Raw genomic sequence first — 18,460 nt, forward strand, 5'->3', positions numbered from 1 at the left:
TTAAAGACTTGATGCCCATGTGCATAATGCAAGAGAGATTTGTGTAGCATGCATAGCAATCACCAAGTAAGTATTTTTCTTAGGCAAGATTATAATAGCAATCACCACGAATGAAAGAAAATAATGCAAATTACGTTTTCGCTTATCACTCAAGCAACCTTGAGACAAGTATTGCAGTGCAAAACAAGTCACGTCCAGAATGAATGGTGGGGATGTGAGAAATTTTGGGCCAAATTTGCTGGTCCTTGTACTTGTGATGAACATTTTAATCTGTCGATGCTGTTGTGTAGTAAAACATTTGTAGCAAAATTCGTAATGATCTCTTTTAACACTGCTGCAAACTGGTTCTTGTACTTGTGATAAAAAATAATAATAACACATGGTTTCCTAATGAATTGAGTGATTAATAGTGTGTGATTCTTCACTTCTATTGAATCAACAACTATAGTGTTTGCCTATAGAGATGCCTTCTTGTTAGATTCTATATATTCATGCCTTCACGGTTCATAGGCAAGATACTTAACCAGTATTTTACAGTATAATACAAAATTTGTTTTTCAGCCTAAGAATAAATATTCAAATCAAAGCTACAAAGAAGTCTCAAAACTTACAAGCACTAAGAAGCATACATATACGACTCTTGCATTGTACACGGACATAGACACATCAACAAAATGAAATCAGTGACACTCGTTTACAGACTTTGTGGCAGTTCTACTTGAGAGCGAAGATCACAACCACACCTCCAAATTGAAGAACTATGAGCGAAGAATCTCCACTTAAACAAGAAAAGGTTTGATTATACTATCATTCATTTGATCAGGAATACACTAACTGGTAGCTTGATCATGGATGTCTTTTTCTTTGTCTCTTGCTGCCTAATTCAATGTTGTTATTTACTTAGTTATGATTTAATGTCTAAACCACTCTTCTTTAGTCTTATACAGCTTTTCACTCTGGTGATTGACATAATTGTCTTGCATCTCTAAAATAAGGTTGTTCCTGCATCCAAGAATAAGTATTTTTTCTCATAATTATTACTGTTATTATTGTTATCATTATACTAAAATAAGCACACTAATGAGCTTGTTGCTGTCAAATATATTGAGAGAGGTGACAAGGTTTGAGCTTCGAATTTCTTTCTGATTCCTCTTTTTGTTATTGTCTATTAATTGTTATTGCGGTGTGTTTGGTTTGTGTGTATTAGTGCGGGTCATGAACTCATGATTTGGCAGTTGAGTTATTGACTTTCAATTTTAATGTCAAAGATCATCCCTTTTTTGCTTATTTTTGTTACTTGAAAGCTTTTGTTGATTTGTATCATAGTTTTAAGCTGAGATTACTCTGCAATAAGTACGATTTTGAAAGATTTTCTGGTAAATGCAATTGATATTGGACATAATTAACTGATCTTGTGGTGCTGTTGAGTGAATTGATGTTAAGTTATTAACTTCAATTTCTCTTAACAGATAGATAAAAATGTGAGAAGGGAAATTATAAATCACAGATCGCTGAGGCATCCAAATATTGTTAGATTCAAAGAGGTCTGCTATCTGTATACTCCCAATGAATTGTTCTATTTAGTCCTACTTAAGCTGTAATTTGATAAGTTATCTTACTGGGCGAGTATAGGTCATATTAACCCCTACACATTTGGCTATTGTGATGGAATATGCTGCTGGTGGAGAGCTATTTGAGCGAATATGCAATGCAGGACGGTTCAATGAGGATGAGGTTCTTATCTACTGCATTTTGTTTAGTTGCATCATACTGATGTTGCCATTATATGTTATATAATGCCTATTATTAATTATTTTTCGTTTCAGGCGCGCTTCTTCTTCCAACAACTTATCTCAGGAGTTAGCTATTGTCATGCAATGGTATGCAAGTTTGGTACTTTCGTGCATTTGTTTCACAGAATATATAGGCGAGAAGTCTAACCTGAATTTCTCTGTTTATCTTCTTTAATGCAGCAAGTATGCCATCGTGACTTGAAGTTAGAGAACACATTACTAGATGGCAGTCCAGCTCCTCGGTTAAAGATATGTGATTTTAGGTATTCTAAGGTCGGCTTCTTTTTTCTTGCTGCTTTTATCTGTTAAAAATCTTCAGTTAATTGAAATTTTAGTTTCCTCCAAGATCAAGCAAATTTCTTTCTCTGATAAAATTTGTGATATATATAACACAAATCTTTGCTGTTTTTCTTTCGCAGTCCTCAGTGCTACATTCACAACCAAAATCTACAGTTGGTACCCCTGCATACATTGCTCCGGAAGTTCTACTCAGGAAGGAATATGATGGCAAGGTATTTTGCTGCTATGAGGCCAAATAAATATATCACTGTGAAATTCTAATAATTTCCAATTGAGATGTACTTCGATTAGCTTCTGTGTCTGCAGATTTTTTATTTCCATCTAATTACACCTTCTGAACACATCCATCTGTTAATTGGTACAATCTGCCAACTTCTTTTCAAGGAAAGCATTATATGTCTTGTTCACTTGTTTAGCATCATGCTGTCATCCACTTGTTTTGTTTAATATAATTGGATCGCCACTGCATAAAGATCTACTATATAACCTTCAGCATAGTACAAGTGATTCTATGCTTGTCATACTTCAAATATTAGATGTTAATGCACAATAACTGCATTTATAGGCTGGCTAGCATTGTTTTCTTCTTTACTAATGCTTTACACTGATGCTGCTACTCTTGTTAGAGACTTCACCACTGGTGATAAAAACCCGGTTTCTGCCATCTTCTCCTGCACAGTACTATTACATAAGATAACTAAGTAATTAACAACAACAAATACAGTCAATTTCACAAGAAATGTTACCTTATTCTATCATTTGCTAACATAACTACATAAGTGCAAATGCTTTCAATATTGATGCTTTGATTTGAAGATTTCTGCTTTGCTTCAGCATTATTGCTCTTTGCCTACTTGAAGATTGTTGATCTCCTTGCTTTATTTATATATAAATAATGTATTTTGATTAGTTTTCTCCCCAGTTTATTGATTTTGATCCCCTTGTCTGTTTTGATTTTGCATCTGGAATCAGGAGTACAAATTTAAATTATTAGTCTCTAAAATTTGAATTATTAGTCTCTAAAATTTGAGTTAGGTAATTTAGTATTTTTAATGATGATATTTAGGATAAAATAAATTTTTATGATACATATGTAAAATTTTAAAGTTAAAAAATAAAAGAGTTTAGTTATTATATTTATGTTTATTATGAATTTTTTATTTATAAATTATTTTATTTTAAAATATTTTATAAAATTTTAAAGAATTTAAAAAAATAAATTATTCTTCGTTATAAACATGTTTATTATAATTTTTTTAAGTTTTAAAAATTGTTTTAACATTCTTATGCACTAATAGCTCTTAGGTTTCATAGAATTTGATTGACCAATAATTTTAATAAAAAAAAAAAGTTTAGTTCATTTTGCCTATTCCATTATCCTAGCATTTAGTTAGTACCTAACATGTTAAAATTTTAAGTTCAGTCATGGAGAATGATGGCAAAGAGCCGTATAAGGATGGTGATCAATGCAATGAAAAAACAATGAAGTGTTAGCTGAAGAGGTTAGTTGGTTCTATCAATAGTAATTTCCCCCTTTTTTAAATGTGTATTTTATGTCTTGCAAGTTAATTACATGTGCAGTTTTCTGCTGTTCTCCTATTCTTATGTTTAACAAAATGAAAAATTTGCAAACTGTATTCTTTTACCTCGACTGAACAAGTAGAAAAATTCTGCTTAGCAAATGCAGCCAAATAGTGGGAATTCTTGCAAGGGTGTTTTAATAGTAATCTAGTTTAAATAGCTTTTGTAATTCCAATTGTTTAATAAGAGTAATTAACTGTTGGAATCTCTGTACAAGATCTTGGTTAGCAGCTTGAATCCCAAATAAACTACAACAGCAGAATAGCAGATAGATACATCAATCTATGGATCAGAAACTACAGTAACTCATAACATTAAGATGGAATTGAAACCTACAAATTATAAGATGGAAGATTACATTTACCTGAAAGAACTATTCTAGAGTGTTGTCAGCTTCACAGGGCAAGACTCCTTTTAGTAGCTTCCATATTAGATAAAAGATCTTTAATGTCTGCCTCCATTCTGCTTGAAGTTCTTTGAGTTTCTGCCTACACATTTCCTCTGTCTCACCCAGTCGCAGCTTCGCAATTCGATGAGTGTACTCTTCATCAATTTTCCCACTCTTTGCAAGGGCAATACGTTTCAACCCTTCAGCTTCTCTTCTTGCATCATCAGCACGTGACTGAAACATTTTAGCCTCTGCTTGTTTGATTTTAACTACACTCTCCAATTCATGAAAATAGAAGTCTTTTGGGACAATACTCATTTGCAGCTCAGGTGCCAGAGTCCTTCTATCATCTTGATCAAAGCTGGTAAGGATGTTTGTTGGCCTTTCTAACACAGATTTCTTCTCCGAATAAGTAGATTTCAGCCAAGAAGCTTCCTGGCTTGGCCCAACTACCCCTTTGATTTCCTTACTTCGTTCCTTCCCAGATAAGTTTGTAGCCATTGCTAATTTGGAAGAATCCCCATCTGAAATATGGACAACATGTAGGGTAAAAAGATGCAAACACAATTTAGCTTGAAAGCACTAGGAATTTAAACATGAAAAAATAAAATCAAACTTAGGAAATAGCACAATCTGAGATCTGAAATAGTATGCTTTATAGGCAATTAGGCATGATACAAATACGAAAAACTGCGGTATTTGATATCTATCATTTGCTAACATATCTACATAAGTGCAAATACTTTCAATATTGATGCTTTGATTTGAAGATTTCTGCTTTGCTTCAGCATTATCGCTCTTTGCCTACTTGAAGATTGTTGATCTCCTTGCTTTATTTATATATAAATAATGTATTTTGATTAGTTTTCTCCCCAGTTTATTGATTTTGATCCCCTTGTCTGTTTTGATTTTGCATCTGGAATCAGGAGTAAATATTTAAACTATTAGTCTCTAAAATTTGAACTATTTTAAACTATTAACTAATTTTGCAACAGGGTAATGGTCCAAGAGATTGAGATTTTAAAGATTGAAGTGAAGCCAGGATGGAGAAAAGGAACAAAGATAAAATTTTTGGGCAAGGATGATGAGAAACCTGGATACCTCCCTGCTGATATAGTGTTCATAATTGAAGAAAAGAAACAATTTATTTAGAAGAGAAGGCAATAATGACTTGAAAATATGTATTGAGATTCCTCTAGTAGATGCACTTACAGGGTGCTCTTTACTAATTCCTATATTAGGAGGGGAGAAGTTGACTTTGTCATTTGAGAATACTGTTGTATACCTGGATATGTGAAGGTTATTGAAGGTCAATGCATGCCAACCCTTAAGAACGATGGGAAAAGAGGTGACCTCCATGTCAAGTTTCTAGTTGACTTTCCCAAAGAATCGAGTGATGAACAACGACAAGAAGTTTTTAGAATCTTAGAAAATTGTTGTTAATGATGACCATAGTTGTACATTTGTATATTTTGTATGCAGATATGAATGCATTTGCTATCAGTTAAAGACACAAATTTTCTGTTAATGATAGATATACAAAAATTATCTATTTTATAATTTTTAGTAAAAAAATTTTATGATATTTTTAACTCTTAATACACATATTAGCAAATTTTTTTATTTAAACTAGAATAAGTATGTAAATTAGTTTATGAGATTTTTAAAATTAAACACTTTAGTTCCGAGGTTTCAAAATATATCAAACAATTTTTAATGTTTATCTTTGTCAAACAATATAATTTTTATCTAATTTGATTTAAAGAGTGAAGTATAAAATAATTTTTAAATAATAAAAAATTTCAAAATAATCTTTAATTTTTTTAAATCCAAAATAATCATTTTGATTACATGAATCAAACTAAAAAAATTTAACAAAAATAAATATTAGAGATTTTTTATGCATTTTGAAGTTTGAAAGATTAAAGGTCCAATATTAAAAATTTTAAAATCTAATTTAAATCATTACTCTTAAATTTGCTACTGAAAATTTATTGACGGGCAATCTAGAATAAATATTTAGATGTAGATTTAAGATTATTGTAATGGTTTAAAATAAGACATGATGATGGATATTGTCACTCTAATTTTGATAATGTAATTTGCTTTTACAAATTCATGTAATATACAATGTAAAAAAAAAAATATTTAGAGTGACATTATTAGAAAGGAGAGTGAAATCATCATTTTAATAAGCGAGAATTTTCAATACAAAGTTTTCTTTTATTATCAAAACTCCTTATCTAAATATGAAATATCTTTTTAACAAATATTATTGTTTTTGAGTTTATATTTAATCAGTTATAATTTATACTTGTATACTATTTATAAGATTTTGAACATATAGAACATATAATGTGAACATATATTTAATTGGTGAATAAAAATAATTGGGTAAGAATTAAGATGCATGTTCAATATTGAGAGGGCAGATAGCGAGCAGAGTGTGTTACAAAGAGAAGCAGAGAGAGTGAGAGATGGAGGTTCCCGGTTCATCGAAGAAGATGATAGCGACGCAGGAGGAGATGGTGGAAGCGAAGGTTCCCCTTGCATACAGGGACCAGTGCGCACACCTCCTCATCCCTCTCAACAAGTGCCGCCAGGCCGAGCTCTACCTTCCATGGAAGTGCGAGAACGAGCGTCACTCCTTCGAGAAGTGCCAGTACGAGCTCCTCATGGAGCGCATGCTTCAGATGCAGAAGATCAAGGAACGAGCCTCCCTTAACCACTCCCAATCCAAGGGCGCCGCCTTTCCCGTCATCCCTAAAACCGCCAATGCCTGATTCATTCCAGGTTTCTGCTTCTCCCTGATCTAGGGTTTTCGGATTCATTCCTCATTCCTGATTGATTAATTGCTCTCGTTATCAATATTCTCGCGTTCGGATTTATTAGGGTTATGGGATTGTTCACGCTTTTACTTGATTAGGATTAGAGAATGTTAGTTTCGTAGGTGTCTCTTTGTGGATTAAATTGGGTTTGCTGTTACCATAGGACCATAATTTTTGTTCACATTAGCTGCACAGACAGAAAAGTTTCATGCTTGTAGCTCGTAGTGTTAATCTTATCTTCTTTAGTTCTTTCTGGCTCTATGAATGGAGAATGGGGATGTGAAGATTGATCCTCCTACTACAAAACCAGTTAAGTTATATATATATTAAACCCCCTGCGTTGTGTGTGGAATGTGTTTTAAGTTGACTAGACCTCATTTTAGTTTTATTATTGTATAAAACTGAAGCGTATGCGTGTTTTTAGTTGCAAATGATGGTTGGTTGGGCTTGATTTCAACGACTAAACCTTGTTTAGGATGTATGGTTTAAGGTACTACAAATATAAGCAAAACATGGCCACTATCCTAGACATATAGGTCATGTTCTAGTAATTATACCTTGGTGCCTGATATGAAGAGGAAGTCTTGAGGCCTTGAAGGGTCAAAGAATGCCATTCGGCCCTGAGTCTTGTCATATGCAGCAACCTGCAAACAATGGGAACGATCACTACTTGTATCAAGGAAGCATAAGTACACAAAAATGTACAACTTCGTTCTTCAATTACCCTGAAAGGAGGAATGTTTAGACGCTCTAGTCCGGGTGCCATGCTCAGTACTTTCTTCCTATGGTCAGCATCATACAGGTCTCTTTTCTCAACTGGGTGGCTCATGCCTGCAGGGTCACGACCAACAATGTAGAAGTTAGCTCCTGCATTGATCCTAGCCTTTGCATGCCATTGTACCTCAGTCGGTCCGGCATAGTGCATTGGGGATGGAAATATGGATACCACTGTTGTCTCTGGATCAAGAACACCATCCTCAAGCACCTATATGAAAAAGACCAAAAGCAACACAAGTGAATTTTTGCTGTTCAGAGGAGCAGACAGGCATATTTAGAATCAACATATCGTCACACAGGAAACGTCATCTTAACATACATCTGCATAGTAAAATTATTCATATTAATAACTTACCTTCTCATGTTGTTTCATTCTCCATTCAAGTGGAACATCATCTGCTTTGGTGTAACCTCCCAATGGATGAAGCAAGAGAATAGGATTCTTGTATCCCATATCAAGAAGCCGTTTTCGGGTATCGGTCATCAGCAGAGCATGTCCATTGTGGACAGGATTCCGGAGTTGGAATGCAAACACGGCGTCTGCATTGCGCTTTGCAAACTCGTTGCGCAGTTCAGAAGGGGACAGGATCAAGCCCGTCATTATACTTGATAGGTTCTATAACCTCTAGGTCACCACCAATCAGCCAATTTCCAGCATTGGTAATAGTTTGTTCAACATAAGGTAAGCCAGGGGCAGTGGTTCCCCAAGTTTGCGCAATCCTCTCTTCTTTAGGGTGCTTATAAATTTCAATACTGAAATAACAAAACAATGCTATAAGCCATAGCAGAGAGAGTAAAGGCAACTAAAAGAGAGGGGGAAAAAGATAATACAATTATCATGCGAAGATAAAGAGTTGGTTTCAATAAAATCAACTAGTAACTGCAAGTTTATCTCCTTTATTGATAGTGACAAATACTAATTATCATTTCCGTTTTGGTACTAAAAAAATACCGGCATTCCTATTATGCACCAATAATACAGAGCTGAACATGTTCCACTACAAAATCTGTTCTTATGAGAGGATAATTATGTATAACAAAAACTTTAAAAGAGACGAAAAGAAGAGAAAGCAACAATGAACAATATAAGTGGAAACCATCTCAAAATCCACCACGGCATTGTATTAGTGGTTGACTAATTTACATCGAGCCTCGAATTGATCCCTGAAATTTCAATTAACCCATTCTGAACTTCCACATTTTGATTTGTGACTTGCATTAGCCCCAGGTTCATCTCCATAAACCCTAAACCCAGCTGAGTTGTCGCTTAAGCGACAGTGGCAACAATAGAGGTTGCTTAGAATGGCGTCAAGGAGGAGAGGGAGAGTAATAGTCAAGGGGTTTTTATGTGAATGATCTCTTCGTAGGGAGCGATGTAATTTGCACAACCACAAAATGACATTGTTTCCATTTGTTCACTGTTGCAACTTAACATGCCAATTTAACTTGCTGTTAACGGAGATAAACTAAGGGATTAACACGAGACACAAATTGGAATTTGGGAGATTGGATTCAGTTAATTGAAATTTTAGGTGTTAATTTGTGGCACGATGCAAATTTCAGGGGCGATTTTGGGTATATACTCAATTTCAACTTATTGTTGAAGATAGTAGGAGTTGTTACTTTGACCCTGTACTTATGGCTTTCCACTGGAGTAGATGTAAATTATGGTTGATTCGGTAGGTTCTAGCACATACTTTAATATTGATGACTGCCTTTGTTCGAACAATTGGGGAAAAAACATACTAAGATAATTGCTTGTTGGAACAAAATGTGAATTCATGACTTTATGCACACATAATGTTGAATGATTAATTGGAACGGAAATCCTGTTACCTAGAACATGACTCAACTGTTTCAAATTAGATTGTACGTTTTGATATCAGTTGCTTATTTTGCTTTCCACTTCTTTTCTGTCTGTTCCCACTTGCTTGGGTACTGGTTCTGGTTCTGCCGATTGCTTTCTAATGCTTATTATGTACTTTTGGCAGGAACCTTTGCTCGGGCAGGAGTTCCTTCATGTTTTTTAGTTGTGTGAAGTCGAAATTACCTTGGATTGTTTGTCCAGAGATTACCAAAGACTGTTTATACTTTAATTCTCGCAATTTCTCATCATGGACACATGTTTTTACTTGAAAGTAATAAATTTTTCTTAACTTTTCATAAGTGGAGATATGGTTGGTTTGCCACTTCTATTCCCTGACCAATCATCACATATGTTTGAAATATTTTTGTTAAAGGATGCAGATCTCATTATATATCACTCAAGTACTGATAAACCCTGTAATTACACGGTTGGATCAGGTTTAAACTAATGTTTTTAAAATGATGGTAGAATATTATATTTTGGAAAAGAAGTAGCAGGTTTGGAAGAGTGAAGCTAACTTTCCTGTGGAGATATCGCAGAACTTAAATGCTTAAATGCTTAGTTTATCGCAGAACTACATAATATATACAGGTTCCAATAAACTTAATAATAATGTTTAGTTACTTTGCCTGTTTGCCATCAGCATCAATTTATGAAACATCTATTGAAGAATGCATCCACAATGGCCAGAGAAGGAAGAACAAAATTAGTTAGACAATATTACAATACATATAAACTTAGTTAAATATTAATGTTTGCCATCCAACAAAGGAACCCCTTCAAAGTCCACTTAAATTAGAATGACTTACCTTAAGAAGAAGAGGATTACACGCACACTCATTTTATATGAGACAAGGTACAAATCGTTACTGTATGCACTGATATGCTTCACAAATTTCAGAAGCACTCCAATAGTTTGGCCACTATTCATTTGAATGAAACCCTTTTATATGCACACCTGTTGAAATTTTATAACAATAATAAGTACCCTGTTTATGTAAGTATCTTAAAAAATACAAACATGGCTGCCGAAATATTTTTAACAAAATATGGCTCATAGCCTCATAGGAGGATATGAAAAGGGAAATGGATCCTCTCCATTTTTTTTGTCACTGGAGAGAATACAGTGTAATCTCCCACCTTCAATTCTTCAAGTGGGACCAGAAATAAATGAGAGAGAGAATGCAATGAAGGGTGAGATCTTCCACTGGATACCATCCAGTTTTTTTTCCACTGGAGAGGATCCACTCCCGTGTTCAGTTGCAGGCTGCACATGCAGCAGAATTTAATGATTAATTACTCAAAATTCCAGCTCCATTTAGTAGAAGAAAACAAAACCCTCCATGAATTCATTCTGTCAGATAAACAAAAGAGTACTACAAAGTCTAATTCATGGTATCCGAATCTAGATGCAGCAACATTGAGTCACCAAATCAAAGCAAATTAAAACCATTCAGCAGGATCTCAGAGCTCTCGTTCTCTTCACCGTGTCACCAACTTGCTTCTAGCTACAACTTCTTCACTGTTGGCAGGAACACCACTCGCCCCTGCCGCTGTTCTTTCTCCTCGCTGCTGCATCAACAGCCATCATCACTTCTGGATTGTTATTCTTCATCTCTGCTGCTCGACGGTGATGAGTCCAATCGCTGATTGCTTCCCCGGTGACGGCCATAAGCCACGACAGCTATCTTTGCTAAGTAACTGCGAAGGGATCAAGCCTCGGTTTTCGGAAACAGATGAAAAGTCTCTAACGGCGGTTCCTCTGTTTGCATTGCGTGCAAAGTTTTTGCGTTTACTCCGGTGACGGTGCTGAGCTTCCATACCGGCAGGCAAAGAGAACAATGGAAAGAGATGAGTTTTTGAATTTTGAAATGCAGTAGCCTACGTAAAAAGTTGCCGCTAAATTTTGATTCATTATAAAAGTTTATTAGTACTTATCCATTGATATTAATAGTTTTTATTTTTAATTTGAAAAAAAATTGTATATAAAAAGTTTATTGTACATTTTATAAGATTATTGTATTATATGTTTTTCAGAAGCTTAATAATCTTATAATTTTTCTAATCTATAGTAGCATATTTCACTTAAATATAAAAGTTATTATATTTGTTTATTTAAATAAATATTATTACACTTTGTTACTGATATACAAACTTCTTATTAGCAAATAACCATTTTTATGAGCAAATGATATACAAACTTTTTATGAGCAAATAAATTATCATAAAGTAATCACGTATAGTCATAACATTGTTGCACTCATATATTGTTAAAGAAAGTAAAAGCAACAACCAAACCTTTTTAAAGAAAAGAAAGCCAAAGCACAACCACACCCTAATGAGGGGGATTGTGTATCTTTCCTAATATGTTAATAAATCAATGAAAATATTTGCCAACTCTAAGTTGTGAGAGAAATTGTGATCATACTGTTTAGATTTACTTTTACTATAGCACCACCTATGAGGAAAAGCCTTTTATCAATACTTCTATTGTTTAGGTTTCGCTGAAGGTACAATCCCACAATTTGATCCATAATGACATCAACACCTGCAGCAATACAGGCAGTGGCAACTGAGATAGATGCTTCAATTATTGCACAAATTAATTACAAAATTTAGAGAATAATATACCTTTCGCTCTTGTTTCTTCTTTTAATCGTGCAACAGAGTCTTCTGTCTTATAATTGACAACAACATCAGCTCCAAGATCCTCACAGGCAGATAGTCTTTCTTCTCTGCCTGAAATTCAACGCTAATTATATTGTTTGTTCTAAACTCGTCAATTCTGACCTCTTGGAATGCAAAGCAATTAGAGTTTGTAAACAGGCTACTGCCCGAAAGAAAAGGTATTATGTTCACTTAAAAATTTTGCATTATAGTGATAAAAGTAGCTTCACAAAAGAAAACTCATACATTTATAAATATGAAAAAGAGAAAGCTATTAGATCACAATTTCAGATTGAGCAACGTATTTTTTTTTGTTATCCTTTTTCAAATTTAATTTCAGAATTACACACATGTTCAAGTTAGAACTGAGCATACAACTTAATTAATCTACATTGGAACAATATCATTAATCAGAATAACATAGAAGGAAATTCTTAGCTTATGTAGTAGTATTATACCGTGTGAAGTTGAAAACCAAAATCATGAGTAAATTTAGGTAATATATCTACATGAGTTTTTAGAAGGCATATCTCAAGCCCAACCTGATACGAACCAAATAAATAAAGAAAACTGAACATAGTCAAACAGGGTATCATATTTTAGTTATGAAGGCTAAACTTCTTAGTATAATCTAATTAAACATAATAATACAAAGACCGAACACACTTGTGTTGTATATAAGAGATGAAATTAACTAACATATATATATATATATATATATATATATATATATATATGAGGGAATCTGAAAGCTAATGACCTAAACAAATAAATCTTTTCACAATGTAAAAATTGGTGGGGTGGCTTTTGCAGATGAGGGATGTTCTTACTTTCCAGCAATTTCAAGCAATTCAACTGCAGTTCCAACAACAATAACCAACCCTTGCCAAGCCTCAAGAGATGTCATTGGTGTTAGAACACTCCCTACCAAAATTTATTATCAGATCAACTTTGCTGTTTGGATTAAATTAAGATCATTCTCTTTCTCAACTTCAATTTCTTTTTCAATTTCCACTATAAAAAAGATACAAACTACTTTCAATCAAAAGTTATTTACTCCCATTTCCCTATAGTTGCCAACTATTTATTTTTCAGTGATCTATAGTTGAAAAGGCCAAAGGATATCCCACTAAAACAAAAAAGCACTAATATGAACCAATGAAGTACTTCATAATTCACAAATTCATCTTTTGAAATGTTTGAAAAATTTTCTCTCCCTCTTACCTGCTAATTCTTGAAGGCACATTCATTTGTATCAGATGACCACCATTATGTCACTAAGAGATAAAAATTCCTGCAAAAATCAGAAAAAAGAAATAGAAAAAGAGAAGTAGATAAACAAATAATTTCTTAAAAATATTCAAATAAAAATTATGCGAATTAATTAAAATAGTAAAGTAAACTACAAAATGATCTTCCAAGGAAAGTAAAATCAAAGACCAAACTTCGATTATATAATTTTCTTCTGACTTTTTATTTTCTCGAATAAAGTAAAGTAGTAAACTACAGATTGATCTTTCATCTAGATATAATTAGTATCAAACAGAGGATATAAATTCTGATCCCAAATTTAAAAAGCAACAACTGGCACTAACCCAATGACAAAGAAGAATATGGTGGCAAATATTCAGTATAATATATTTTTGTTTAAAGAAAAACATGTGTTCCACATAAATGTCTCATGATTCACCACAAAAAATGCATAAAAGTTTGCAACAATGTAACATTTAGGGAGCTCCATATGCAACACAAATGATGAAATGAACAAAAGAAACAGGTATAATTGTATCATATTATAATTGAATAACTTCAATTGAAACTTACAATGCTTGTTGATGATATTTTTCATAGTCTCCCTCTATCTAAACAGAATACCTATATGACATTAAAAATGAATTTTAAAAAATATAAAAGCCAATGGAATTGATACTTTTTCTGAAATGAAATATGTGAACCACACCTTTAAAAGTCAACTTACCTTGTCCAGCTCATACTTAACAATGTTAACTTTTTTAGTTTCAACAACATACCATGCTAATCCATTTCAACCACCTTTGCCAATTGTAAACTGCCTAGAACTCCAGAGGTCTAGACATATATTGCAGCAATAACAAAAAGTAATGTTAATGTTAAAAACTTATTAGTTTATGCATATTCTCAAGTTTAAAGCACCAAAACCAATATCCCTTTCTTTGATGAATATGATTTTAATGTATTCAATTATTTTTAAAAACTTCTACTTGTTCTCTTCTTGTTTGCTAAAAATGTAAAATTTTTATAAATATTTTAAAGAATGTTTTAAGCATAAAAACACTAAATAAATTTTGGAATACTCAATTGATTTTTGAAAAGGAATTATGTTCAATAAAAATCATAACAATCTGCTTGGCGTACTTTTCTATCTATTTTATAGAATAACTTTTACCAAATTATTATAAAAATGGATAAGCAAATTATAGGTCTTTGAAATTTTAATTTGCATTCTCATAATGAATACCCAATTGGTTTTTCTTTAAAAAAATACCGTAAATTTTATCATATATATAATTAATTTTATATAAAAAATTCTAAATTGATAGATATCAAATCAACAATCAGATAGCAAGAACTGAATTGGACATAGAATTTAGCTTACTTGTTGATTAATTAGCCTATACACTTGTCAAATACATCTTTGAAGATGACTGCACCCAACAACAAAAGTGGTAAGCAACAACAAACACACTAAATCATTTGGTTAAACAAAGATAAAGCCTTCTCCAAATCATCATAAAGTTCCTATAACCCTACCACGTATAAATCTAAAAAAAAAAAGCTATTAAATCAAAATTTCAGATTGAACAATAGAAACATGTTAGTCAAACTTTTCTATAATAATTTTTGGATTACACACAGATAGAACAAAGCATGGAATGCTTGTTAAAGCACATCAATAAAGGACCTTAAAAAACACCAATATTATTGCTTATTGGAATGCTTTATGATAACTTTGCAAAAATCTATTAATAACTGATTCTTTGCAAACTCCAATATGTAATTAATTCATTGCATATGTATACATGTATCAAGAAAAAAAAGAACTACTTAGTTGGAGTTTTTTTTTAATTCTTTTAAATTAAGATGTTGCTATTACATATTTACATTCATAAACTGAAATGGTGCAGTGCAGAGGAAATTAAAAAAGAAATACTTTAAGGTAAGTGTCTCTTGAGAGTACGGGAGTACCACTCTCTGATTCTCAGTTTGCAGAGTAAATGTAATGCAACTATAAAAATGAAACCTATGGAATTGGACAATGAAAAAAATGAAACTTCTAATGTATCAATGTTCAAAGAATTGAAAAAGAAGCTCCACATTGTTGATTTAAGAAAGTAATGAACTTATCACAAAAGCAATATCTTCAACAAACAAAAGTTCAATGCCAAATAATGTCTTTTCTCCAATGTTCTCTCCACCAATAAGATTTTTTTACTTGAAATTCCTGCCCTCACTCCATCCGGTAGTATATCGGGCTTCACTCTTCCTATTCTATTTATGAGAAGCACAAAATGAATTTGAAAACAAATTTACAGAAAAGTTTAAAAATATCTAGTTAAATTGAACAGGTTCAACACATTTTAAGAATATCTAGTTTCAATCATTATAGAATGTAAACATTACCTAAATCTAATGTCAGTGATTCTAACTTGTCTATGGGTTCTTAAAATCCATCAGTAATCAACTTTTCATCTCCTAGATTTCTATCAACATCCACAACCCATAGATTTCTATCAACATCCAGATAAACAGCAACATAAGGACCTGGATTATTGGAAAACAGAAAAACTGTAGTCACATAAGGAGACTTTCACATAAAAACTCCAAACTGGTTCTTGAATCTACAATATCTGACCCAGACACATAATGTACTCATTAAAAATTAGAAAGATAAAATATAGATTATAATAAAAATTTATACCAAAAAATTAAAAAGAACAAAGAAGACTGAATTATAAAGAATTCCTCACCATACAACAGAGTAGCATATGCCTGGTTGGAAGCTCCCTCTCTCGAACGACTTTCTACTTCAGAGGCAGCTATAACCAAACAGTTTGCATTATGATAAGTTTCTGTTAGATCTGTTTTTTGAAAATTTATATATTAATTAAAATTTATTTACAAATATCTATTTTATCATGACTTGTTACATTTAGCAGAGAAAATTTATTTAATGAGTTTTCAAATACACAACTTTGTAAATAATAGAGTTCTAAGTAAAATTAAAAAAGAAGCACTCTTCAACTTACTTTTCAGCGGAGAAAATTAAAAAGGATGAAGAAGAGCTTTAATTGACTTCCTACCATGGAGCAGTGGAACTTATCTTGAGTTATAACGAAGTCAAACAACAAAATAAAGGGAGAACTAACCATCTTTCATTCGCAGCATCCACCGGCGAACGAACGGCTGCGATGGCGTTTTGCAGTAGAGGCAGTTCTATGGATCCAACAGCGCGATATCCTCCATCACCGCCGTCACCTCATTCATCTTCTTTTCTCTGTCGATATAGCATCCTTCTCTGTGACTGTCATTGTCATCGCCACCCTCTTCTCCTTCTTCCGTCGTGCTTTATTTCTTCACCGACCTTTTCTTTTTCTCTTCTCTGCGGCATCGAAAGAGAAAGTCTGGTGCCAACTACTCCCCCTATCAGAACTGGCAACTCTCTCTCTCGTATTCTCTTCTGGAAAATCCCGAAACAAAATCCTTTTTAAATTTGAATTTGAATCAAATCCCGTCCAATTACTTCTTTGGATTGCTAACGGTGAAGTGCCCAACATTGAAAACATAAATAAAGGATAACCACCACCCTGATCAACAAAAAGATTTATTAATACTGCACTGATAAGAAACTAAAACTTGACATTAAGTAATGAAAGAGAAAGTTCTCTATTATTTATGCAATCTAATAATTCAATGGGCATATGTAAATAGATGCATTTTCAAATGCAGATCAAGAAAATATCTATTCAACAATTATGGCATCACATAATGAGTTTGAATGATTTCTAATGAACATGAGCAAAAATATAGTAACACACCATGCCTTCTTCTGTATTAAACCTGCAACCTAGGTTGTTTGAATGTTGAAATTTGTATATGCTATATAAAATTAAGGTGGATACTACTATGTGCATGTTTGGGCGCCATTATTTTGTTAAAAAAATATCTTTTTTCAATGAAAAAAGATCTTTTTTTATTTTTTAACGTGTTTGGCAAATTTCTAGTAGTAAAAGTAAAAGCACTAGTAAAATCAAAAAAGATCTTTTTTGAGAAGCTGTAATTTACATCTTTTTTTAAAAGATCTTTTTTCCTTAAAAAAAAAGATGTTTTTCGTGTAATAAATGAACAAAAAAGTACTTTTATATTGTTATACCCAAACATAATTGATAGATAAAAAGACCTTTTTACATGAGATATCCAAACATAAAATTACTTTTACTTCTCTATAAGATCTTTTAAAAAAAGATAAATCGAAAAAAGATCTTTTCTCAAAAGCTCACCCAAACAAGCCCTATGAAGATGTTACAATTGTCTTTATGTGAAGATGTATCTTTTCTACCATTAGATGATGAATTGAAGGGTTTGATTTTGATATGTTACAAAAGTATTATCTTTCTCTAAAGTGTGGCCAAACAAATAAAGCACACTTTTAACACAAGACTCTTTATAAGAAGATGTTTTTAACATCTTTATTTGAGTAGGTGCCTAAAATTAATTAAGCATATGCTACAGCTTTGACAGTATAGTATCATAGTTATCGAAAGAACCTACAATTTTATAATACCTTGAAAAAAAAGAACAAAAATGAATGCATGTGAAGATGCTACCGAATAAAACAATAGAAGCTGGAATTTACTTTATGTAGACAAATTAATCAAAACAAACTACAAAATCAACAAATCCCATGTTGTAAGACATGCTACCTATACATGAAACATATCTGGGAGGGCAATCAACTTGAACACTAATGTGAGAATTTAATATGGATGCAAAAATATGGTGGTTGTTTAAAGAAATTAAACCTTAGCGAGCTTCAAAGGTGTTGTTGGTGCGGGGGGGAGTCTAGTCGCCTCATACAGGACGATCACCCCTGTGGAGTACCGCGAACGAATCGAGCCTCGGTTTCTGGTGTTCCGGTGCCAGAACGGTTGCTGAAACCATCACACCTTCCGTCCGGCGGTTCCTTTGCTTGCATCTAGAACCCTAATGACATTTTCTGTAA

General features: G+C 32.8%; 2 protein-coding genes and 1 non-coding gene across 3 annotated transcripts; 2 read left to right on the top strand and 1 right to left on the bottom strand.

The window, feature by feature from the left end:
* Positions 1–760: 760 nt before the first annotated feature.
* Positions 761–2,332, top strand: LOC112779146 (serine/threonine-protein kinase SRK2E). The gene is made up of 6 exons (XM_025823396.2): positions 761–793; positions 1,470–1,544; positions 1,633–1,734; positions 1,827–1,880; positions 1,974–2,066; positions 2,213–2,332. Exons 1-6 carry the CDS (start codon positions 761–763, stop codon positions 2,330–2,332), a joined length of 477 nt encoding a protein of 158 aa, XP_025679181.1.
* Positions 2,179–17,238, bottom strand: LOC112775493 (ATP sulfurylase 1, chloroplastic). Its single transcript, XR_011877762.1, has 16 exons — positions 16,608–17,238; positions 16,209–16,277; positions 15,862–16,002; positions 14,837–14,885; positions 14,026–14,289; positions 13,426–13,495; positions 12,166–12,273; positions 11,963–12,082; positions 10,964–11,348; positions 10,344–10,492; positions 8,023–8,420; positions 7,615–7,875; positions 7,448–7,534; positions 4,039–4,586; positions 2,840–3,055; positions 2,179–2,764 (listed from the first exon to the last, which is right to left on the bottom strand). It is a non-coding gene; the product is annotated as an ATP sulfurylase 1, chloroplastic (transcript).
* Positions 6,437–9,833, top strand: LOC112775495 (NADH dehydrogenase [ubiquinone] 1 beta subcomplex subunit 7). Its single transcript, XM_025819133.3, has 2 exons — positions 6,437–6,855; positions 9,659–9,833. The coding sequence occupies exon 1, from the start codon at positions 6,540–6,542 to the stop codon at positions 6,843–6,845; it is 306 nt and encodes a 101-aa protein (XP_025674918.1). The 5' UTR covers positions 6,437–6,539; the 3' UTR covers positions 6,846–6,855; positions 9,659–9,833.
* Positions 17,239–18,460: the final 1,222 nt, after the last annotated feature.

This window comes from Arachis hypogaea, chromosome 19 (genome assembly GCF_003086295.3).
Source record: "Arachis hypogaea cultivar Tifrunner chromosome 19, arahy.Tifrunner.gnm2.J5K5, whole genome shotgun sequence".
Lineage (NCBI taxonomy): Eukaryota > Viridiplantae > Streptophyta > Magnoliopsida > Fabales > Fabaceae > Arachis > Arachis hypogaea.

What these genes read in the sequence shown, in the direction of transcription:
- LOC112779146 (XM_025823396.2), top strand. Translation starts at nt 761, where the DNA reads ATGAGCGAAGAATCTCCACTTAAACAAGAAAAG. An exon ending in CTCCACTTAAACAAGAAAAG is followed by an intron (nt 794 to 1,469) that starts GTTTGATTATAC and finishes TTCTCTTAACAG; the next exon opens with ATAGATAAAAATGTGAGAAG. An exon ending in TTAGCTATTGTCATGCAATG is followed by an intron (nt 1,881 to 1,973) that starts GTATGCAAGTTT and finishes TCTTTAATGCAG; the next exon opens with CAAGTATGCCATCGTGACTT.
- LOC112775495 (XM_025819133.3), top strand. Translation starts at nt 6,540, where the DNA reads ATGGAGGTTCCCGGTTCATCGAAGAAGATGATAGCGACGCAGGAGGAG.